General features: G+C 39.2%; 1 protein-coding gene across 6 annotated transcripts in view; it reads right to left on the bottom strand.

Annotated features, from left to right (window-relative positions):
• The window catches only part of LOC146565662 (neurexin-2-like), a 143,866-nt gene that overhangs the window by 41,616 nt on the left and 76,335 nt on the right, over positions 1–25,915 (bottom strand). For all 6 annotated transcript variants that reach the window (XM_085288979.1, XM_085288978.1, XM_085288976.1 and 3 more), the window contains one exon: positions 25,133–25,252. In XM_085288979.1, the coding sequence (XP_085145105.1) occupies positions 25,133–25,252 (120 nt within the window). The remainder of the gene's footprint in view (positions 1–25,132; positions 25,253–25,915) is intronic.

Genomic DNA, 25,915 nt, shown 5'->3' with positions numbered 1-25,915 from the left:
TAGTTAGCAAAAAAGTGAGTGATTTTAGACATGATGTGTGTCAATATCCATTTGTTGCATCCTCCTTCATTTAAGCTTAGCACTTAACATTAATTAGCACCATATTTCATGTGAGTAGCCACTAAATGAGCGGAGGTGGCAGGAACCAAGATGAGCGAATGCTTATGCTTCATTTATGCAATGTTGCCAGAACGGCAAGAACAAGAAAATCAGTCATTATTCTGAGATTTCAGACAATACTTCCAAGATCCTCGCTCCACTGCTAACATTGTATTCAGACCAGATGCTTCTAATGTGTTATGTATTTTGGTGCAGTTTGGTGAGAACGGCTCTTGAACCAAATCGGCTGCATTACTTCACCTATTTTATTAATTACCGCAAATCGTGTGTGAAAAACAAAATAGTTAAATAATACCCTTTCAAATAAAGAATCGGCGTGAATGTCATGATCCTTAGTGTTGAAGGAGGAGTTATTTTGTTTTTTGTTTTTTTAACTGTGTGCTTCTTTCCACCAAGAGGCAGATACTGTCGGTATCTTCACTTTACACAAATGTTTTTCAGTGGAGTCTGAAGATAAACAGTTGTTTGCCTGCCCAATGCAGTTACTGTGAATCAATATTTAAAGATTTATATGACTTTGCAGCCTTGGCAGAGATACATACTGCACATTTAACTTGTATTTTTGTCCTGCCCTGTTCTTTAGCTGATTTTATCATAGTGACTGTTTATTTAAGATGGGAAATGGGTTTAGAGAGCGAAGTCTGATCCCTGTTGAATTAACTCTGAGCAAGTCATCAAGTATCGTTGAGTTGAATATTACAGACATACTTCTTTCCCCCCCCTTTTTTTTCTTTTTACAGGAACCAAAAAGAGATGTCAGATTCACAATATATTCATTGTGGGATGTCTTTTGTAGTACGCAGTATCGTTTTATGTGAAATAATGTGAAAGCCCCAGCAAAGGAAAACTAGAGTAACACATTAAAAAGTAACATTCTGGACTGCTCAGACTTTTTTGTCTTGTAACGACTGATGTGGCAAATTGGTTTTGCATTTCACTGTTTTTGTTACTTTTTCAAGCAGCCTGTTTTTCTCCATTCTAATAATTTTTCCTATTTAACACACGCATGCACATACACAGGCATAGGCATATTAACAAAAAGAAAATCACGACAAATGTGCACAGTTTCTCTTTCTCTTCATTGGCCAGTTGCTGTGCAGGTGTTATTTGAAGATTTCCAAACCTAGTGTTGTGTTACTGTGCATGTAAAGCTACGCTAGAGAAGAAAGGAGAAAGGAAAACCTTTATGTCATCAAAGACGCACATTATTCTGAATTTGTGGGTGAAAAGAACATCACGGTGAAATGTAAACTGTGCCTTGGTAACAGATAAGTGTCTGTGAGTTTGGAGGACTCCAATTCACATTTTGAGAACGCCTCTTAAAGCTAAGTTTCCCAAATTGTGTGCTAAGACCTTTGAGGAGCAATTTGATGCTGTTACTATAGCTATGGGATAGCAAGAGCTAGCTTCTAGTTAATATGAAACTGATAGCTAGAGGGAATTAACAGTCTTGCTGTTGTTTGCATAGCAGAGAAGATACTAACATCAAATTGCTATGCAGTGATATACATAGTTAACTATACAAAAGGACACATGCACACTGGACAATATAACTCATGGTTGTAAGGAATTGCAAAGTGCTGGGCTTTTGTTTGCAATGCAAAAAGTGCTTTAACCAGTTACTTTTTTCAGCGGGTAACACTTTCGCTCTAAACTACATAAACAATTATTTATGCAAGTACCATTTGTGAAGGGATCAGATATGTGGATACCAGACCACATATTCGAAGATGACCTTTACTTTCATGTCAGCCACACTCATCCAAACCTTCGTGACTGTGTCTGGTTGTGCTGCCATCGTGTTGGCAAAATCTGTCCACAGTCAGACATATGAGCACCTGCCAAAGTACTCAAAACTGATTTTGTGCCACGTACCACTACAGTAGGTGTCACCAGCAACACTTTTTGCCCTGATGACACACACACAAACACAGATGCACAGCTAATTCAGAGCAGTTGATAATCACGCATTTCTTTTGTAAGCTGTGAAAAAAGAAAATGCACCATTTACTCTTAATTAAATATTCATTTATAATCATTTAAAGGAAAAATATATGTCAATCCTTAGCAAACAGCAGCATCGCCATCACTTTTCCAGTTTCCATCTTAATGGGGAAAATGTAAAAGTGATTGCCAGATGCCTTATTACTTAACATTTATCAAATGGTCATCAAGTGTTTTTTAAATTAGACCAACAGATAATAGTCCCAACACAAGCTGCAAATGAAAAAAATACTTTTTGTGACTGATGGCACAATCAAACACAAACTGCTATTTCTACAGTTCATTAACCTGACCTTAGGACAGTCCAAGTCAAATCACGAGTACTGCATCACTGCCCAAATAGCAGTGCTTACTGTGCATTGAAGACTGCACAGAGAATCAAATCGGGTGAGAAATGATTGCGTGTGTGTCCTAAATTTATCACTCGCATTACAACTGCGTCTGAGGAAAAATGCATAAGGGACAGCAGTCTACCTCACTGCAGGAAAGAAGCTTAACAGATCTTTTTATTATTCATTGAACATGAGCAAAGTGAGGGAGCAATCTATCAAAATGAATTGGGGGCAAAGAAAAAAATTGGAAGGATTTTCTTTTGCTGAGCATGCAGAGACTCGTCCATTGTTGCACAATGACCAGAGTTTGAGCCACGTATAAAGAAGTGGCGATGAAGACAAGGGGGTAGATAGAGAAAGATAAAATGAATGGAAACTGAGACGTGTTTTTTTTTAAAAGAGATAATGAGAAACAGGTAAAGAGAGGTCATTTGCATTTGTGTGTCAAATGGAGAGGGTGTCTTCTGTGACAAAATGGTATCAAATTCACACATGTACAGTACTGTTGTATGTGTTAGCCAAGCATGCACGAGAAGGACAGCACTAATCTAGACCCAAATAATCTACCATCCAATGAGAAAATCACATTGCACAGTAATTTTTCATAAGAATATGCATTAAATACTTATTCCTACTCACTAAATTGCTAATGTGTTTAGATAGGTGGATCTTTGCATACACATCTTAATATGAAGCACATTAAGTCACAAGTTGTGCTGTATAACCACTCTTTGGATTTGCCTAAAGGTGTAGTAATTACTTTACCAATCATCCTTCTAAATTGGGTCTGTGTGGACCCATCAGTCCCATGTTTTACGACTTTGTCAATTCATTCCTAATCATGGGCCATTCTCATCGCTTCCATTGTGCCACTGTTTTCTATTTCTGCTTTGATTTGATGGGTTTTTAAAAAATGTCTGGGGGTCCCGGGGGATAAAGTCAAAAGCACATTTACAGTATGTTGTTTTAATTGAAATATTTTTAAAAAAAATATATTTGCCATGGATCCTATAAAAAAGAGAGCTGATACTGCTGCGTCATAGCAGCAATGACACTCATGGAAGTGAGGAAATAGCATCTGTTTGTTCCCTCTGTAAGATGCCCTGAGCATAGCAGGAGGGGTCCTATGACTGCCTGTAGTGCATGTTTAGCTTTAGGTTTTTTTTAGTTTTTTCTGGTCTCTGTACAACCATAGACAGAGCTTGGTTGACACTGGGCAGACAGGATTGCACTTTGTCACTCATAACATTTATGGACAGACTTTCTAGGTGCAGCCAATGTTCGGAGGGAGGAGGATTCAGTGGTCTCATCCCTGCTTTTTTGCAGATGATGTGACCTCCAGCCTGCACTGGAGCAGCTGAGTCTGAGGCAGATGGGATGAGAATTAGCATCTCAAAGTCTTAGGCCATGCTTCTCATCTTCAAATGGGTGGCGTGACAACTAAAAGTTGTTCCAGATGGAGCGATAGTGAGTGATAGTGAGTGAAAAAATGAGATTGTGGATAAAATCAAAAATGACCTTCCTCTAAAGGGTGTCTGAGTTATCTTTTAGAGATAGGGTGTAAGGTTTGGTGGTTTGGGAGAGATTCAGGGTAGAGCTGCCACTCCTCCAAATCAAAAGGAGCGAGTTCAGATGGTATGACCAGGATGCCTCCTGGGCACCTTTTAGGCGAGGTGTTTTGGGCATGTCCTAGGGGAAGGAGGTGAGGAGGCCCCAGGGCAGACCTAGGACATGCTGGAGAGATTAGACTTCAGGATTGGCTGGTTGTGCGTTTATTTCAAGTCTTCTATGTGGGAGTTAAAATGACCCTGGCTGTTTTTTATCATATGAATACAGCACAATTAATGTTAACTAATATGATTGAAAACTAAATGACACCAGAGTCAAATGAATATAAATACGCTTTTTAGTAATAATTGTACTTGGGATAAAAGCTGCACGTTGTGGTAAAGAAAAGGATAGACTGTCCTTTTGCTAAATATGAAAATTGACTGTAACTTTGCAAAAAAACCAATAATAATAACAATCTTTTTTTAATCTTTAGATGACATTAATTACATACGTAGAGCTTTAAGAAGAAATACGTTTTAAAATGTTATTGTGCTATTATGATTGCTTCTCACAGAAAATTATTATTCCATAGTACATGTATGTAAAATATGTAGGAAACATAAGGATTAAGAGTATCTTATTATTGTCTAAAAAATATATGTATATTAAATATTCTGCACTTGTTTTACAGCCTGTAAGGACAATAACCTTACAAATACTAAGTGAAACTATGTATTAAACTTTCTAAAGTAATTAATTTGTTAATCAAGGAGGCACAACGACATTTGACAGACCCCTCAAAATAACATGTGCTAGATACAATGGCTGTGACTATTATAGCTATTCACAGCACTGCAGCTGTCTGAGTGCCTTGTTACTCTATACCGTTTCCATAAACGAATCTCCTGAATGCCAATTTTATATGGATCGTGAGTTTTAATAGGTTACAGAAGTGGGTAGGGAAATGTGAAATACTTGAACATGAGCTTTTATCAGGCAACAGTGGCGGCTCCAGCAGCTGAAGACGGCAGCCAGTTGTGCTGCCTGAAGGAAAATGACAACAGTTGTGACCTCAAGTATAGAAATGACATAGAAATGCATCCAGAGTGATGCACAGTCTGCCAATCACATAATGCTATGAGAAGACATGCTGAGTTTTCTGTTGTTGCTGTTGTATGATCTATGGTAATAAAGTCATAAACGTGAAGAGACAATATGTAAAAAATGAAAAGAGCATGCAATAATTTTAAAATGATCTAAACCCAATTCTTCCTTCAAAACTGAACAAATGCAACATATCAAAAGCTAAAAATGATTGAACGACAAAATTTTAACACAGATTACTTTGAACGTAAGGTAAGCAGCATTTTCTCTTGTGACTTATGCATTTTTACAACTACTTCATCACATCCTTTCCTCATTGTAGAAAACTACAAAATTTTGGGAACTAAAGCACCGTATGAAAGTAATATGAAAACTCTTCACATTATTATTTGATATAGGGTTTTTAGCCACTCAATGGTTTTAATTTTAATTTTTATAATGAGCCAAATGTTTTTGAAGACTCTTTTAAAGGGCTGAATGTATTACAGCTAAAAGCACTTTTACAGATCTGCAAGTTACCTATATCAGCGGTTCCCAACCTTTTTTGCGCCACGGAGCGGTTTAATGTCAGACAATGTTTTCACGGGCCGGCCTTTAAGGTGTCGCGGATAAATACAACCAAATAAAATGATAGGACCAAGACAAAAACTGTGTAATAAATGCGAATTCACTGTGTAATTGCTGTGGTAATGTGTAAATATTTCTTTCAAAATAAGACACAACTACAACACGGGAAAAGACCCAGAGAAACCGAGTTAACGATAAAAACCATAAATTTCGCACCCCAGCCTCAACTCTCGCGGCTCAGTACCAAGCCACTCATGGACCGGTACTGGCCCGGGGGTTGGGGACCTCTGACCTGTATCACAGATCCCAACTTTTGACCATTGTGTTGATAAAAAGCTGGATAGGTCTTTTGCTCAGGTAGAGGTTACAGTGACTGTGATTTCTAAAATTTGTAAGTTTGGATTTATCAAACCGCAGGATTCCCATTCATCTTAGTCCATTGTAAACAGCACTCTGTTTAGTTACTGTTTGGGTTAAAACACACCATATCACGATTGTATCCACATTTTCAAAAGCTTCAGTTTTTGGGGGCTATCTGGGTGACAACCCCATTTTAATATTTTCAATGTAGGCTACAAATGACTGTCTGCATACAAGGAGAAGGGGAAGGCATATCAGCAGGCAGTGAGAGAGAAGAAAAGGATCCAGTGTGGAGGTAAGAGTGACTCTTGTTGTGGGACTCTTTGCTGTCTCATAACAGCAAAAATTGTAGGTTACAATTTTAAAATTAGAATATATATTTTAAATTACAAGCAAATTTTTCAGTTTAAAAACTTGATATATAGTCTTTCTTCAGGTTCAATGTAGGGTTTAAATGTTTTACAAATTACTTCAGCATAACAACTTTTTTAGGATTAGTGTTGGATTCCAGACATTACATTAAAATGAAGAAAACAGTCTTGAATATTACAGAAGGATAAGACTGCATACAGACATATAGCTTTAAAGGTCAACTAAAATGGGCTTAACACCAATGAACTCTTTATATGTCCTTTGTTCTTGCTTCTGCTAGATTTTGATCTTTTTTATTTATGCAGTTTTGTGTATGTTAATGGGTAGGTGAGTATGCTAAGCCTAAAATCAGAATTTTCAGTGTGACAAGGTTGTCTTTTTATCTGGCTACATATAGTAACCTGGTATAACCTGGTACATAACCTGGTACTGGGTCAGAGTTTCAGTTTAAAATTGGCTTAAGGCACCACATTTTCACTTTTAATGACAATATGCTTTAAGTGCGATATAATTCATCAGCTGGAGAGATCTGTTTTATGCATGCACTGAGAAAGCTGCGCAGTGAAGTTACAGCAGTGCGAAAATGTATTTGCTGCATTGTCATGGCAATTTGCATGCATGTAAATGAATAAATATGTCTTTCTGCTTGACCTTAATTCTATGCCAAGTTTGCTTTAAACACATGAAATTGAAGCAGGTAGAACACACATTAGAACATCGATCTGACTATTTGTACGTTTTTATGAGATTGAATTGATAAAATCACTTTGACCTGACCTAACACTAACATGAGTTCCACAACTCCCTCCTTATGCTGCAGGGCAGTGTCAGACCTGAGTGCAGTAAGCATTCTATAATGTATAAGTGTATAAAATGTAAAGTTTTAGCTCTCTAATGTATAGTATTCAATTATACCAGTTGCTTTAGATTAGTTCAGATATTATGATGGTTCAGCTTCGTAGCCCACGCAGGCTTCTGAAAAATGATGTAAAAAACACAATACATCATAACTGCATTAGAAGTTGCGCTTCCTAAATTCTTCATTACAGCGGGTCTAATTTTATTGCGCACCAAACAGAGTGAGAGCTTGATGTTGTAAGAGGAACAGCAATTGAATGATGTATAAGTGAGTGTGTCGCTGTGTCTTTGAGTGTTAGAAAGAGTGACAGAAAGAAACGAAGCCAGATAGAGGCAGTCTCTGTATCTGAAGGCCTCTGTGTGTGTGTGTGTGTGTGTGTGTGTGTGTCTCCGTCTAGCCTTTATGATGTAAACTGAATGTAACCTTTCTCCTCTCACACAGCCCCTGCAGTAGAGACTAGGAAGCCCCGGCCTACCCCCGGGAGCCAGCATAGACTAGCATTCATCAGAGGCTGAGCTGCTGCGTGGTCTGGATGTCAAGTGAAACCCACCGTGTTCCCATGGAGAGCAGGGTACAGAGGGACAGTCAGAGCAAAGTGGAGACTGACCACTTGGTAATCAAGTCTTGCATAATGTTTGTCCCAAAAATTGATAGAGCCTCACAGAGACTGTGCTGAATATCAGCCTGGAAATGAGAGAGTAAACAAAGGCACTAAACGCCAGTGCGACAGTTTATACTTTATCTTGTATCTCTACACATCCACTTCACTCAATATGAGCAGAAGTGCCAGGCCTCTTGCTAAGCCTCTGACCCCACTTTTACACCATTTACTGCCATAATTATATGTACTCTTGGTTACTTCACCTACAGGCGCATTATGATTGCTGTTACTTCTTTGGTTATTGACAAAGCAATTTAGAAATAAAAGCATTCTTTCAATAAATAGCCTTTATATGAAGATTATTTCAAAACATCCTCTTTAACAAATTGCCAGTTATTATAAAAAAAAAAGGAAAAAATAAGCTCTCCTCTCTAATGCAAATAGATCCTCGGTGGATATGACACTGTTCTAACTGCAGACGCAGCCTTCTGCTCAGCTCTTATGTTGTTATTATGGAATCTAAAACTGCCTATGGCTGTTTAAATCGGCCAGCACACCAAGGCTTTTTCAGGCTGATATAAAGCCTTCCTGATAGCTCTTTTAAGGGAATCTTTCAGTTTTATTGTTTGCTTATAATACGATAAGGTCTTTCCATGCAGTCTCCCCTTGACACACAAAGTGAGATGAAGCTGGGTAGCTATACTTATGTCTTTTTCTCCTGAGATATTTTTGTTAGGGAAAAAAATAAAATTCTTTGAAATAACTATTCCCATATAGCACTATAGACTGAATTTTTTTAAAGTCTCATTATCCGTGCAAGCACTTTTAGACTAACGGAGGCCTAACATGGGCAATTACATATAGATGAACAGAAGACTGCTGCAGCCATTTATGACCAACAATTTAAAACAGCAAACAGGCCAGTCAAGTTTCAGCGTTAACTGTGCCCTAAACCAGTAATCACGTTCTACATTATTTATTCACATAATTTCCAACCAGAATACTTATTTTCTGGGGCATCTCTGACATGATAGCCCAAATTTCTAACCGCTGCTATGACGTTGTTATTGCTTGAAAAACTTTTTCTACAAATTTTGAGATACATTTTTAAGCGGGTAAGCGTTTTCTCTTCTTTTATGACTTGCCCTCCAGTTGATGTACTCCTGGCGTCTCCTTGAACCCAATTTTTCTTTTCCTCTTCAGTTTAATACATACTTATAATGACTTAGAAACTTTCCCAAATATTATCAAGCTTATTAAGGAATATGGCAAGTGTCAAATATAGCTTTATATTGTAATTTAATTATAAGCAATGTTTTCACCCTCACAAGTACAGAAGTCTACTCCCTGCAACCTATTTAAAGTGCAGCATTGGTGATTTTACATGTTTTAATTTGGACGGGAGGTGATTAAACAGCACTCTGTATTTAAATCCACAAGCACAACCTGGTAATTAGCAAAGCTCTATCTTTATTTAAATAAGTCTTTTCTGCTTGAAGGAGCTGTCGAGCATGATGACATTAAGTCGAGTTCCACTAAAGAATAGAGTCAGTTACTTTTAACAAAGCAAGCGTTTAATACAGTCTGAGAAGATGATGCTTGAATTACAGGCACAGAATAATCCTTTAATGGCTACTTTCCCTCAGTATGCATTGGTTTCATGGACATAGAATGTTTGTTTGGTAAGAATTAATTCATCTAACCAAAAAATGTTAGTATTATTGAATAAATCATGGGTGGGTCTCGGAGGACAGACAGATTTACCTTATTATATTTTATTTACAGGCTACTGTGATGCAGTTGGATGATTCCAATGACTTCAAGGATGAGTTTTATATCAGATTATGAGACTCTAATAGCAATAAAATGTTAAATATTTAAGGTTGGACCAAATGCTAGTTGTAACTCGGCATATAAAAGCACAACTATTGTATCTTATAATTCTTGAGAGACTAAACCTATTGATGATATATATGATTTTTGGAATGCTGAAGAATTGTTGCTATCGATGTGATTTAGAGCAGCATGAATAGACTGTATACAGATGATGGATACGGCCTCCTGTTCTGAAATTTAAAGCAAAAAGTGCCTTCAAACTGTGGGGTGGGGGTTTCAAAAATGCCCAGTAGTGGGCATCTTCTATTGCTGCAAGAAGCCTGGCTTTTTACATCCACTGTTCTTGTTCTCGGGAACTCCAGTGCATGCGAAAAACAATGCTGGTCTTGCTAAGGCTCTACCACACCCATCCACACACGCAGGGCTTGGGGTGCAGGTATGTCAATAGGGTGCAGGGGAGGCATTCCCCCTCTGTCCCCTTCTGGCCGCCTGTGCCTCAATTTTATTCTGCAACCTAGACATCCACATTACTCACACTCTCACATAACACATACATATAGGGCCTTGGGGGTGGGCACGTTTTACAGCATCCAGAGGATGGTCGGTGTACTCCAACCCACCTCTGGCGCTGGTGCCCTACCCTCAATTTTAAATGCATATAGACACTACAGGTCTTCGGGAGGAGCCGTGCTGCTCTCTGATGTTTTAAATGCATTTCAGAACAGCACACAGCAACACTACATATGAGCGGGCGTAGGGAGGTTTGGGGTCTTCACTCACCCCGGTTCTGTTAGCCGTCAGGGCTGGGGGGCTGGGAGGAGGTGCTGGCCGTCAGACTGGGGTCTGGGATGCGGGGCCTCCCTGCTACTGCAGATAAGGAGGTGGTCCGCTTGCCTCCACCCCAGAGAGAAGGGTAACATCTCCTGGGTCTAGGTGCGGCTTGCCCCTCTGGGGGCGGGGGTACCTGGACCTGGGATATAGAGTATGTTTGGGGAGTGTGACTATCTGTGCAGTGTCTATTTGTGTCTGTCTACACGTTGGGTGAGTGCCGAGTATTTGGTTGTGTATATGGGGCTGGGAATGCACGTTTGTGTCCGCGTGCGCCTGTTCGTCTGTGTCTATGGCTGTATCCCAATTCAGGGTCTGCAGCCTTAAAGTACGCAGCCTCAACGATCCTCAAGGGCCACGTACTCAAAGACCGCTAAGGCCAGAAGTGCGAGGCTTGTAAAATGGGACGGTCTAGCCTCCGTTGTGCTGCCCAGGTTGCCTAGCAACCATGATACTAACAGCTGGAAACGTGTCATACAGCTTTGTTTGACAGAAATGAAGGAGAAAATCTTTTGTTCATTTGTTTGTTTCTTTCTACATGAGCTTTGATCATTCTCTGTAAGATTAAGCTCAGCTATTGAACGGTGTATATTTTAAAGTAAAGGCTTTAAAACCAAGTTAGTACAAACTTCACTAATGTCACATAACTATGCCGACATGTTGCCAACAGTAATGTTTTAATGTTCTGCGTTATTAAATATTTGCACATAAATAAGTGACATAATATTCAGTACTTACTTAAAGTTTACTCTTCGGCCGCCCCTCATCCGCCGTTTTTTTTCGGCGAAATTATCCACACCCACCGCCGCGCTATGCATTCTGGGATATGTTGGGCCACGAAGTCTACACTGCCACAGCCTTAAAATTCAGGGATATGAAGGACGCATTTCAGGGCTGCATTTCGAGCAGCCTTTGAATTGGGACAGCCTTCGGCGCGCCGCTGTGACGTAATCGGCCTTGAAATGGGGCCTTTAAGGCTGCAGACCCTGAATTGGGATACAGCCTATATGTCAGGTTGGGTCTTAGACTCAACCTCTCTGGGTACATCTCAGGCCCTCCTAAGTACGGAGGCCTATCTCCCCTCACCACACTCCCTGCCAGTGGCTGATGCCCTCAGACGTTGGTGTGTTGGTGGTTCTTGTCGACTGGGGCTGGGCACACATGTATGTACCGGCTCACTCCTGGTGGCCGATTGGCGGGGCCTGGCGCCTGTGGCCCGGCTGGGCCCCTTTTGGGGGGTGGGATGCCCTCAGGCTTCTGGCCTCTGGGCCTGAAGCCTGGTTCTCTCTGGCACAGCTGGCTGCCGGCAGAGCCCGTGGGCACGCCACTGCAACCCCCTCTGGCCTCTGCTCCGTAGCTGCTGGGTGACCTCTCGTTTGGGGCTCTACTCAGCTATTCCCAGGAGGGTGGCACGGTTCCCCCCCTTTGGTGGTCCTCCTCGGGTCCTCGTACTCTGGGGCCTCTGGATGTCTGGGGCCTGGATCTCCTCCATACCTGCTTCATACCCTGGTGGACGGGGCTATGGCTCCCCACACTCCCTAGCTGATCGTTACATGGAGAAACCTTTGGAATACAAGCATGCTGATCCACACAGGTATGCACACAGGTGTACACACAGGTGTTCACAGACGCGGACTACACCCTTCATGGCTGCTGCCTCAAAGCACATTGTGCGCTGTCTATCTTGCGTGCTGCACAATATCGTTTAATATTCAGTATCTACTGTTATCTACTGCTAGCTAGTTTATTGTGATGGTGCTGTATTTATTATGTTGCTCTTTTTTTGCTTACTTTCTCTTCTGTTTTTTTTTTCTCCATACAGGTGATCCAGGTGTTTTGTTTGTTTTTCTTTCTTTCTTCCCCCCCTTTCTCACCGTCTCTTCTCCCCTCTGTTTTTCTTTCTCTCCCTCTCTTTCTTTCATTCTTTCTCCCTGTCCTATCCCCCAGTCATGTCTGTCCCGTTTGTAGCAACCGAAAATAAAATAAATACATAATTATAATAAAGGTCAATCAAATGGACCAATATGGCAAGGCCATGATGATCCACTTGGTAAAATAAATCTGTTTGGCATCTTTCTCGGCCTTAAGACAACAATTCTGATGGCTAAAGATCCAAACAGGACACACACAAAAAAAAAAAATGCCCAGCAGTGGGCATCTTCTATTGCTGCAAGAAGTCTGGCTTTTTACATCCACTGTTCTTGTTCTCAGGAACTACGGTGCATGTGAAAAACAATGCTGGTCTTGCTAAACTGGTTGTGGCTTTCAGTTTTTGTAACCACGTGCAGGTTGCATGGTTGGCATGGCTGGATTGAAGACATGACCCATGTCAAAGCATACATCAGTGCAGAAGATCAGAAATTTCCAGATTATACAGAGGGAGATGATGCAAACTTTGAAAAACTTGAAAAAGATTTCTTTCCTTCTGGTTTCTACTTCTTCAACTCCTATATCAGCGATTTTGCCTGAGTTGGGACAGTGACTCAACCAGTCATCTTCATTTAAAAAACGAATACGATATCATGAGCATCATCTTATTTCATTTTTAGACTGGTAAACACTTTTCTGATGAGTGTTGATTTCTTTGACAACCCTAATTACTATTTACTCTACAACTTTTGTTGTTGTTACTTTTTCAAGTAAGCCATCCATTGCTGTTAAAATGTTGCTGCATTTTTCCTGTCGCAAAAGAAGAAGAAGAAAAGAAAATCCCTGATACATTCACAATACTTCAGTCTCCTTCTGACTCTTTGCTATAGCACAGTGTATCTGGTTGTACGGCTGTGACAGCTTAGCATGCTAAGGTCAGCTTTCAAAATGACTGAAAGGCCATTACATTGCAGAAGTATTTGCATTATTTTGTGCTGAGTTGATAATCAGTGTCTGTCAGCCACTAAGGAGCTCCACTGCATATATTTAAGAAAGAACAGAAAACTAAGTGCAGCTTCGACACACTGGTGGGCTGCTCTGATGGACAATGAATTGCCAAGCTTGTTTCTGGTTATGTGTTGGAGAAGATGTAGCATAAACTCAGATTGCAGTGAAGTATAATCAGTGTGCATCAGTGTACAGTAGGCTACTCACTCTGTATATCATAATCAACATGCACAAGTTAAATTTTGTAGGGATGTAATGAAAAAAGTACTATGAGTTACTTCTCTTGGTAGGTTATGCTGTAATGCAACAATAATGTAGGCGTAATCATCAAGTTACTTTTAAAAGTAATGTTTCGCAAAACTGCATTTTATATATGCTATGGTGAAATTCCAAACAAGCTCGTATAAAGCACAAACACTAGCACAGGACACTGACAAAACTCCATTAAAACTCATAAAAAGGTATGAAAATACAACTCACGCAAGAAGGGCCACTTGTTGTTGTGAGTCCAAACAATGGCGCCGTAGCGATGCTAGATTGCTTCGCGTCACTTCCAAATGCAGACAATGTAACTGTGGTTTGAACTCCTTGGTAGACAGAGTGAGTGAAGTGTGTGTTATAGAGGTTTGGATATTTCTCCTAACTCTGTTAGTCAGTGTGACATTGGCAGAAGATTGAACTCCCTCTCCAGCAGTCAGTGTTTGCAGGGTGAGTCATAAGAGACCATGACTAATCATGAAATAACCTGTCGCATATCTGAGCGAAACTGGCAGTGTGGCTTGTATTTTCCAATCTGTCAAACATAGCTTAGCACAGCCTGTTTCTGTTTGCATTCTAATGAGCTATCAGCTTGCATTAAATTATCCTGATCCGTGACACGTTACCCAGAGGTTGCAAGGGGTCAGAGAAGCAATGTCTAGTTGCTTTAAATGGTGAGTTGGATTATTTTTGAAGAAAGAATTACTGATTGCTGATGATGTAAATTCTTGAGGCTAATGAGAGCACTAAGGCAGGTATTTACACTGCGAACAGTGTAAATACCTGCCTTAATTCTCTTCAGTCTCCACGCTGAGCATGTAAAATCTCCAAGTATAAAGCCTCACTAGCTGCTATGTCAGCCTGTGATTGATTATTTAACGAGAACCAAGCTATAAGACGGATTAAGTGCTGGAGCAAAGAAATGGTTAAATAGATATTTTGACCTCATGAATGATCAAAGTCAAGCCACCACTGAAGTTGACTATGAATGTAAATTTTATGTAAATCCATTTAACAGTTTCAGAATATTTCAGTCCGGACCAAGTTATTGCACCTACTGGTCCATAGGCAGAAGCTGCTATGCCCAGAGCTACACCTTAAAATGTTTAACAAATACCTTATATGATTTTACCCAAAAAGTGTCATTACTAATGATATCTTTTTATAGATATACTATAGATATACTGAGGTAAAAGCATAAAGTATATGATACTCAACTTCTTATGATTAAAAACATTAACAAATATCAATTATTGACACCATTACAATGTGCAAAGATGCACAGTATAGATTCCTGTGTACAACTTCATGAATGTGTTGTTGGTGGTCAAAGTTCACCATGTTCATTTTTTACATTTTACATTTCCAAAAAATGTCAAAACTTCTAGAGCAACGTGGAAAAAACAGAACAAAAACAAAAAAACAACAGTAGCTTTATTTGTTTTCTATGCAGTTTTAATTCAAAGATGTCAGACTGTGTCTGCCCTTTAGATTATTGTTGTTCAGTAATAATTGAATGTAGCACATTTGCAAATGATTAATTTCTGATAAACACCCTGGTAGGTGCACCAGAAACCACTGATTGGTCACAATCAACGCAACATTATCACCACAATCTAAAGACAGAAAAGCAGCATCTCTAAGGGAGCAGATTTCACTGGCTGACTGGTCAGGTCGCACTTCCTAGCTCACAATGTTTTATACAAGATGGAAATAAATCACTCAGAGTTATGTGAATGGGCTACTAGTGCTATTGATCCCACTAGGAATCAACACCTACTTTGTTTTTAGAAGAGCATCAAGCACCATGCTTAGAGGTTTAATCTCAATGACAAAAAACACACAAAAAACAATAAAGAAAATAGAGAGACAGGCCATCTATAATGACAATACAGTGGCTGAAATCTTGAGTGTGACTGTGCTTCATTTCTTTTCTACTTTTGAGGGTAGTCAAAATTGCAAAATCATTTAAACTCTCAAAGTAAATGTCTAAAGGTACATGGATAAAAAACAAAAAAAAATCAATTTAAGTGTGTTCATGTGTTGTGCAATTCAATATTACACTAATCTAGAGAAACGCCAATGTACTAAGAAACATGAAATTGTGAGCACTTTAAGCGTTCCCAGCTGAACAGCAATCCATAAAATCACAGTCTTCTGTCTGGAAGGGCGTCAACAGTTGAGAACATTGCTACCTGAATGACAAACACTGGGGTGAGAGAAGATGGCAATCAGAGAGTAATGGGTAGTGTTTGCGGCGAGTGATTTTCTGAGCACTTTATTAGTAATACTTGGTGTTGTGAATGGTTTCCAGCTCTCTAATAGTTTTTCTTAGAACATTGTTTGATGTCAGTGGAGCTAAAAGTAGAAACTGAAACTCGACGTCATATATATATATATATATATATATATATATATATATATATATATATATATATATATATATATATATATATATATATAAAAATATATAAAAACCCAGCACGCCCCTGCGGGCGGTTTATCCTTCAAGCTCGGGTCCTCTACCAGAGGCCTGGGAGCTTGAGGGTCCTGCGCAGTATCTTAGCTGTTCCCAGGACTGCGCTCTTCTGGACAGAGATCTCCGATGTTGTTCCTGGGATCTGCTGGAGCCACTCGCCTAGCTTGGGAGTCACCGCACCTAGTGCTCCGATTACCACGGGGACCACCGTTACCTTCACCCTCCACATCCTCTCGAGCTCTTCTCTGAGCCCTTGGTATTTCTCCAGCTTCTCGTGTTCCTTCTTCCTGATATTGCTGTCATTCGGAACCGCTACATCGATCAAGCTCTGAGCACAAGATCCATAGAGGCTGGGGTCTATCACACCAGGCAAGACCCCAGGTGCAGGCTGTGTAAAGATGCCCCAGAGACAATCCAGCACATAACAGCAGGGTGCAAGATGCTAGCAGGCAAGGCATACATGGAACGCCATAACCAAGTGGCCGGCATAGTGTACAGGAACATCTGTGCGGAGTATAACCTGGAAGTCCCGAGGTCAAAATGGGAGATGCCCCCAAGGGTGGTGGAGAATGACCGAGCTAAGATCCTGTGGGACTTCCAGATACAGACGGACAAAATGGTGGTGGCTAACCAACCGGACATAGTGGTGGTAGACAAACAGAAGAAGACGGCCGTAGTGATCGATATATATATATATATATATATATATATATATATATATATATATATATATATATATATATATATATATATATATATATATATATATATATATATATATATATTCATTGAGGGAACTAGTTAAAATTTTCTTTGTGACATGCTAATATCAGAATTTGACTTTTTTTTTTTTACTTTTGTTTTGACTGACGGTTTTATGGGTATTATAGTCTTTGCATAATTTCTATATTTGTACAGTAGTGCCTAATCACACTGAACAGCACATGTTTCTCTGTTTGAGGAGTTTGTACCCTGTCACACAAACCTTTGGATCAAAGACTTCAGACCCCTTGGTAATCTCTGTTTGCTAGTGAAAAATGTGCATTCTCCAACATGGCTGCTGGTTACGTGAAATTAGTCACAAAGATGGTCCTCCACCAAAAACCTCAATGTGACTGCTTTGGTCGATTGAAGGTTGCCCTGGTTGGCTGCAGCTTGCATGGGAGACACCAACTTGCCTGTAAACACCCGCTGAGGAGTAGAATAAAAGTTGAAAACCTGCAACCATGTTGGCTGCAGAGGTAAAGCCCACTTTTTACTCGTGAACACTCTACGTTTCTGGTTTGTGTTGCACTTTCTCAAGTTGTTGGTTTTGCAGGCAAACTGGTGTCTTCTATGCATACTACGGGTAACTGCAGCAATCTGCCAAAAGTTCTAGATCCATGTCACTGGGACCTTACTAAAGTTGGACTTATGGTCCCACCTTTGTGTCCATTCATGGACCTCTTAGGTGATACAAAGAGGATTGTCATGCAGTCCTTCAATAAGACAATTGAGGTTAATCTCTGTGCTGCTAAATGGCAGTTGGTGAAAAAGTTAGCTTGAATAGGAAATCGAATCACAGTGAAGTTCATGAAGAAGAAAAAGTGTGAATTTCTTCACTACAAAGAATTTCTTGGTCTATTATCTATTAAAAGTTTAAGGACAAACAAAAGCTGAAACTTCAAAAAGCTAGCCTCCTTTAGCAGCTGTTCTACATATTTTTCTACATATTATGACACCAGCTCTGCAAAGCCTTGTCTAGTGTCAGCACAGTACCATGACCCTGACGAGTTCTTTTAATTTTGTTTTTATTTTTTAACTCTGGTTAGCAAACAGCTTGTAGGTGTCTTATAGCAACCTTCTGGCAATAGCAACACTTGAATACTGTATTACCAAGTGTGTGAAAAAATATAAGTGAATATGTGTTTTAAAAGATAAAACACAAGAAAAAAAATACTAAAATAATTTATAATTTCATGACTATTGAAAAGTGCAAACATAATTTCAAGACACAATTTCAATAAGTAAGGAAGGAAGCAAATGAAGGAAAGGAAAGAAGGAAAAGCAATGCCATTAGGTGAAAAGTTCAGGCTAAGGGGACTTTTTAGATGTATTTGTCTGGTTGTTAAACTATTTAGCAGATTAGATGTGAAAAGTCCGTTTTTCATGAGGCTTCACTTTATATTTTATTTCATTTAGTCCTTTTATAGCTCTTTTAATGCCATCCTCTGACATTTGAGGTAAAGGACATTTCAAACGGATCAGATCTGATTTGTTGTCCCCTGAGCCTGTTTGGTGTTTGAAAAGTTAAAATACCACACAGAAATGGTAAATATGACGGTCTCAGTTTAGTAAATTGGAAGAAACAGGCTAATCCCTTGGTGTCCCATATACAAAGATAAGACATTTTTCACATGCACACATGTAGTTGCTTTAGTTTGTTGACAGCTTATTAAACAGTGTGAGTCACTGTGTCGCTGTCACTATGAGCCTTAACATAGTGCACTATCAAGCATCGCTGATTAGAGTGAAAATTTTATCTATTTATTCACCGAGCAGCTATTTTCAAAATAATGGCAACACTGGCACAAATCGGAAGACGGACCGATTAGCAATTAATCATACTTATTAGTGGGTTTTTTTTCTATTTGCAAAAACATGCCTGTGACATATTGCTGCCCTTGAGAGAAAATCACTGAAGTATAACACAGAAGACAACAAAGATATTTTTAATGTGAGAAACTGCAAGGACATAAGCCAAAATCAGTTAAAGGGGGCATTACTCCCTCAGGTGCTTGACTTCTTTTCACATCTATGTAAATGTCAAAAGTTTTGCAGTTATGCCTAAAAGGCTACAAAGCTGTAAAAATGCCCTGAGTGGTCAGACATTGACCTTTGGTGTATTTCACTGGAGGAGGAAATATTTAAAGAATTACAAAGATTAAAGAAGTGCTTCCTGTAAATCACAGGTGAACCTTTATGACCCTGTAAGCTCTGCCAGTCAATTACACTCTGTTTAAGCTTTTCTACCTCTTTAATATAGCTGCAGGGAGCTATGCCAGCAGTCTGAGGCCCAGGATTTAGACATGACTCACACAGGGCAGAGGTCTGTCAGGAATGATATTTTATAATAGAGACTCAGGTGTCTGCTAATAAAGGGCATCTAAAGACAGTGGTTAAGTGTGCATAATTTCTATATGGTAAAAGTTAATAGAAAATTATAATATGTTAAAATGATCATGAATTGACCAACTGAAACAGCCCATAGAGAAATCTAATCACAAACATTCATTCATTATAAAAAATTGATAATACAAGTATTTTTCTCATTCTAATCCACAAATAGAAAGTACTTCATGTGTTGGTTTGCGGTGCGTCTTAGATCTGTGGTGTCAAACAAAACCCCTCGATTTGAATTTCATTTTGAAGAATAATACAAAGTGGTAGCGACACAAATTGGCTGAGTAGGGTGGGTAATAAGGGAAGATTTTCTTCGTGTGGCTAAAAAAACCCACCTGCCCTTTGAGAGCGCTATGTGCTGGCACATGATGATAAACAAAACAGTCCAGGTGGTTTGTGCCAAATGTTCTCCCTTATAGGCTGTAGGACATTACAACAAAACACCTTTATGTTTGGATACTAGACTCTTTCAGCGAAGGCTGCTGTATGTCACTGGGACATAGCCAGGGTCCAGCTTTCCTCTACAGTGATGATCATCAACAAAAAAGCTGGGTCAGCTTGACACAGATGTTTTGCTCTCTGTGGAAGTTTGACTTCCATGACGAAATCGCAGGTGACTAATGCAAGTGGTTAAAACACAACTTCCAGGATGATCTAAAAATCACAGCTGTGCTTGAAAACGTGCACGAGGAGACGACCTTCAAGGAACTGAATTGTGGTCCAATTAAATCAGGCATGCTTTGTTTTTTGTGTAGGAAGTCAAATTTAATTCAGTCCCTTAATAATTCTAAAATCCTATAGCTGAAATATTTGAATTGAATCCATCGTCGGGCCTTTACGTGACAACTCTGCGTGTTCTCCCCACACACAGTCATCTATCAGAATGAGTATTAAGGTGAAATAAGAAACAAGGAGTAAAACCTTGCATGAACAGACATCTGTCCCAAGGACAGAGACGTGTTTTCAGCAATGCATTAGCTATTATTAATTTCTGTATGCAGCTGGCAACTGCAAGATGTTGTACAATGGTCATGATGTAACTGAACTTGGACTTGAACCACTCAAAGTAACTGCAGAAGGACTTCTTTCACAAACTTCTGCATTCAAGCAGATTCATCAATCATACAGGACCGCTCTGTCCCAGCACGTAATGTTATATGACGGTGGTTGGCTTGAAAAATAACATTTATTTATTTTAATCCCATCCTGGTTTTACAACATCTAATTAATGTCTGCATAAATGCCACTGAATCTGATTGGTCTGAGTAGTTGGAACTGTGAATTCAATGGTGTATCTCTGTTAAACACAATATAGTCTCTTTTAATCTGACTTAAATTGAAGTGAAGTATACACAACTACCCATCTTTTTACAGAAAGCGAGCACAGTCAATTTCACTTTAGAGTTCAAGACTAAAGTGAATGAATTATACTGTAATTACTAAGGCCTTTCAAACAAGTAATGTATAAATGAAAGCTCTGGATTTTTAAATTGCAGCCTGATTAATATGTCAGCTTTATAATGTTTATGTTTCTCACAGAAGGGACGAAAGGCACAGAGGTCAGGTTTCCAAGAGATACAGTATGGTGATGGATCCCAAGCTAGTCCAAACCACTGACTTTAAATAGTCCAGATTTTGTAGTGTCTCAAAAGTCTATTCCTTATAGGTCACCAAGTTATGAACAGCAATATGTTTTCTTGAGCCTCTGTCCCGGAGTGCAAGATTAAGTCTGAACCTCTATCCTGGATTATCCTTGTGGCCTTTGGGACACACTCATAATCGAGAATGACTCCACCTGAAATGAAGGTCAAAGGGAAAATAGGATTTGACTGAGCAGTGAAACTTCCAGTTTTTCTGCTCTTTAGAGTGCATTATAAAAGATGACATGTCCCCCTTTTTCACTCTTTACATAAACACTTGAAATATAATTATATAAAAATAACCACTGGTTTTTCAGACGATGAATTTGTACGTAAAACTAATTAACAGTTTTTTTTTAAATGTCATATTTCTTTAAAAGTTGCATTTGGTCTATTTCAAATCTTTTAATAAGTCTTCCAGTTTTGCAATTTTGATTTAATTCATTATATCTTGTTAGAAAGTAAAAGCTAAAGATAATGCTTGCTAACAAGGCACGTGCAACAGGACATGCTGTCTACTGTAACTTGCCTACATGCCTGGAAACTCTGTTTACTGTCTGCCTTTTATCCACAGGAATCAAACAATTCCAGCGAAATGCTGATTTACAAATTAACACAAAGGTGGGCTCCAATCTGCTAATGCTATGGTTATGTAAAGCCATGTCAGGTGGAATTTCATGTGCTAGTTCAGTGTGCGGGGGGCTTACTGTACGTCGGCTGGCAGAGTTTGACGAGGTGGGAGGACACAGAAGATTAGAGAAGAACATGGGGGAAGAGTCACGTTTAGTTAAAATAAACGGTTGTCCATTGAGCAATTGAACATTGTATTATTAATGTCACGCCATTTTTTTTTTTTACTGTGTTTTCTTTTTTTTTAAATAAAGTTTAAATACAATGTTTAGACTGTGGTTGTTATGACAGAAATTTTTACTGAACTTTACTTGACATTAGCACAAGTTGAAAATGCTCACATAGAGTACATGTTTCCATGCACTCTGTCTCCACACACACACACACACACACGTAATGAATATGCCAAAACAATTATCTGCCACTGCAGAGGTTAACCAATAATTACAGACTCCATATGTTTACAGAAAGAAACGTTAAAAATTGAGCGCAGTGCATCATTCTAAGTGATTTTGGTGATAAAACAATGACCTAGAGATAATTAGCCCAGATGTTTATAGCAGACTTGGTAAATTGCTCACTTTATATGAATATCAATGTACTGAGGCACAAGCTAACTGAGAAAAAATGAGTTGTCTGACAAGCCTCCAGACTTCTCCAACTTTGTTTCTTATGAATCCCCTCTTGGAAAAAAAAAAAAAACACAAAAAAACAAAAAAACAAATCTGATCAGTAAAGCACACCAGTCGTCTTTCTCTTTAATGGTTGTTTCTTGGAATATATAGCTGACCTTCTGCGCTGGTGCACAGATGCAGCAGACAAAGGTGGGAGGATTAGATCTGGCTTTAATGATGGCGAGATAAACAAAGCAGCAGATTGTGGTTTGGATGAGACAGGCTTTACCATTTAATACTGATGATTACAAAAGACGGTCCTGCCTACGTGTTTGTTTGTGTATTCACATTATAGTCACATTTCCATTAGTTTTAATGACTTCAATGATGGATCAATGTGAGGTATGAGGCTTGTTATTTCCTCCGAGTTGGACTGATGTATTGGTTTGACCTTTGATATTGGCCAGCGATGCCATTTACCACCCGCATGATTGAGAGCCCTCCCTGAACACTGCTAGATGAAAACCCAAAACGCTGCAATGAAATTCTTTTTCCCCCCCCTTTTGTTGCTGAAAATGTTATTATTGCCGCTATCTAAAAAGTGTCTCTTTCACGCCTTTTACAATTACAGGAATACATTTCAGATAAGTGAACACAGAAAATTTGTGGGATAGAGAAATGAAAGATCTGAAACATTTTCTGTTGGCAGCTTCTGTCCTGAAAATCAAAACACACTGACAGAACCACACTGATGCATCCGACAGCTAGATCACGGAGTGCTTGCCTCTGTTGCAGGCTAACAAATATTGCTGTAAATGCACTCATGTCTGCAACACTCAGAAAAAGATGGTGTGAAGATTTAGCCGTAGGCAGCCATTTGAAATTCCAGCTCAGATGATGTGATGTGCATGAGACAAACTGCAATTACAGAAAAATATTGAAATTCCACTGGAGATGGTCTCTATCTGATGCTGGGAGGGGTTTTATCATGCGTCCTTTGAACATTTTGTCGATTGCCATAATGTCTCATGACTGGAATCCTTTCCAAGGTTAATAAAGATCAACAATTTGTTTTTGCTGTTGTTGTTTATGTAAGCGGACATGCTGTTTGCTTTGACAAGCCACGGCCGACTAGAAGTATTATCTGTGTGGAAAGGGAATCAACACAAATATCTGCAGTTCTAATGGATGAAAGAAGGAGGAGGAAGAAAAAGAAGAAAAAACCAACTCTTTAGTATCATTTATGTGACATGGAAAATGCAAGAATTTTTTTAACTTGCCGTATCAAATTAAGTTGTTTGATTAAGGGCTAATAATGCTGTGAACTACCAAGTAAATACAGGAGCAGTATTGCTGATACCAATACTAACACTACTCCTTTTAACTTATAATGGCAGTATATGTAAATGCGCCTGTCTATAAAACACTTACATTTGCTACAGGCTATAAATAAAACATAGTGCATGGTAAAGGTATAGTTTTTTTATTTAAAAAATATTTATTTAACACAATCCAGTGGCCTGCATAACGAACTTAGAGGATAGAAACAAAGTATCGATCCAATCACACTAGTATCGATCCGATACCAATACCACCTTTGGTATTGATGCAATCAATATTTTCATTAGGTCCAATTCAAGCCTTTATTGAACAACAAATTCCTGCCTGTTCAAATGAAGTTACTGCAGAAACACTAAAAAGCACCAGCATATCAATCTGTAATACTAAGACATGCTGTAGCAGGTATTCAAACAGACTATATTCATATTTAAAATGACAATATCGTTTGAACTTTCACAAATCGGCGCAGTTATCCCGCTCCGTGACGTAGCACATTTAGATGTAAAACATAAAGCCTACAGTGGACAAACTACTGATTTTCAGATCTGTAGGCAATGACAGGAAGCACATTTGGCTGTGTATTTGTTAAAACTAGAAACTGTGGGAACAAGTGAAAGAAGAAGGCTGCTTGATGATATTAAGGTAAAGCCGGATAATCACCTACTCGAAAAAACACCTTATTTAGTGAGCTAAGCGCTCCACTTATGCTACACTCAGTGTAAACAGCCAACAGAAATTCGTTTATAATGATAATTGATGAGATGTGTTTTCCTACAATGTGAAGCTTCCCCTTACAAATTTGGCTTTCTTACACTCAGTGTTATTGCAAATTATCCTCTCACACTCGCCCTACAGCTTTCATAGCACATTGTCCTTTTCTTGCTTTAAACAACACACACCAGCACATTTGGATAATGATTACCGCAAAGACGTTTCTTTGTTACTCTAAATGCCTCTCCAGCAAATGAAGCCTAACTCACCCTGACCGATGAGCTCGAGGGGTATCGGGGGGGCTCCTGGTAAAAGTCGGGTCTTTTATATTTGATGTCGAGGGCCCTTTATAGTGAAAGCAGCAATCAGATGAGAAGTTTGAAATGCGGTGCTATAACTTTGTTATGCACAATTACAGCACAATCGGCCCATTGAGTTAGAAATGTAATATATTACCATGCTTTCAAATGTAGGCACAATATATGCAAATTTTCATATTCACATGGTTTTTGACTAATAGGAATAATAGAGTCTTATTGTTATTCGCTTAAAATAGCTACAATATACAATGGAGGTTTGATTATTACATCATTATTGGAGTGATGACATGAATCCTTAGTTTCCGCTACTACCTTACAGAGCAGCTGGTTTCATTTTATTAAGGGCAATCCCACAATTAGCAGCCTCATTAATGAATTTTGCACATCTTTTCTTTCTTCCTGTAATCTTTTTAAAGCTCTAAAATCCAGTGACTCCATGAAAAAATGCCGCTGGCTATTCTTTTGAAAACAAATCATTTTCTTTGGCCAATTATTTGACTCTACGATCTGATCAGTAACATCTCAATCAGACTTTTCCCTGTGAGGTATAATACAGCTGCACTTACGGTCACTGCAGAAAGGCCCCCCGTAGGTGGTCATGGTGCAGTCACATGAGAAGCCCTCCCACAGCTGCAGGCACACTCCCTGGTGGTGGCAGGAGTCCTCTGTGCAGGTGGTGCTGGGACCTGCAGGGTATTTACAGCAGATTTACCAGCTGTTTTTCTGCCCCCACTTATTTTATTCACACATCTTCAATTCTAGCCTACCGGAATAAATAACATACAGCAAAAGTAACAAGCTGTGGTAAGCCAGTTTGATTTGGGGCACTTCTGCACAGCAGCAGCCATAGCTCTACAAAAAAGCCATACTGTCAGTAAAACGTTGCCCGTTTTTCTTCTCATCCTTGTCCTTGTTGCCATCTGCTCATGACTGGGTATCTTTTTTGCTTGTATACAACAGCACGCTGACTGTGATGTCTTTCCGATTGCTCTTTTACACATGTAGGTCAGCGTAGGACCGTTACCACTTAACACTGAGCACCAAGGCAGCCTGTGTGAATGTAACTGCAAACTTTTGACTAAAGTCAAGGAAATTTTAGATAAAACATCCATATTTTTTATCTGATCCAGTGTGCTTAATTTTAGTTAACTTAAGCACACAATCTAGTTAACAACACAAAGAATTAAAGGTTATGTTGCGTATCAACTTTATCTGTGTGTTTGCACCGCCGAGACCGCCTTAATTCTTCTGCACCACCAAACCACATTTTTAACACCAAAGTCAGTCCAATATAATTACTCTTACTCATAAAAATCATGTTCATAACACACAATAGCTATCAGCTGCCG

This window comes from Mchenga conophoros, linkage group LG10, assembly GCF_057382185.1.
Source record: "Mchenga conophoros isolate Kocher_MC1m ecotype Shallow Benthic linkage group LG10, M_conophoros_male_GT1.1, whole genome shotgun sequence".
In the NCBI taxonomy this organism is placed as follows: Eukaryota; Metazoa; Chordata; class Actinopteri; order Cichliformes; family Cichlidae; genus Mchenga; species Mchenga conophoros.
This window is presented reverse-complemented; position numbering and strand designations above follow the sequence as displayed.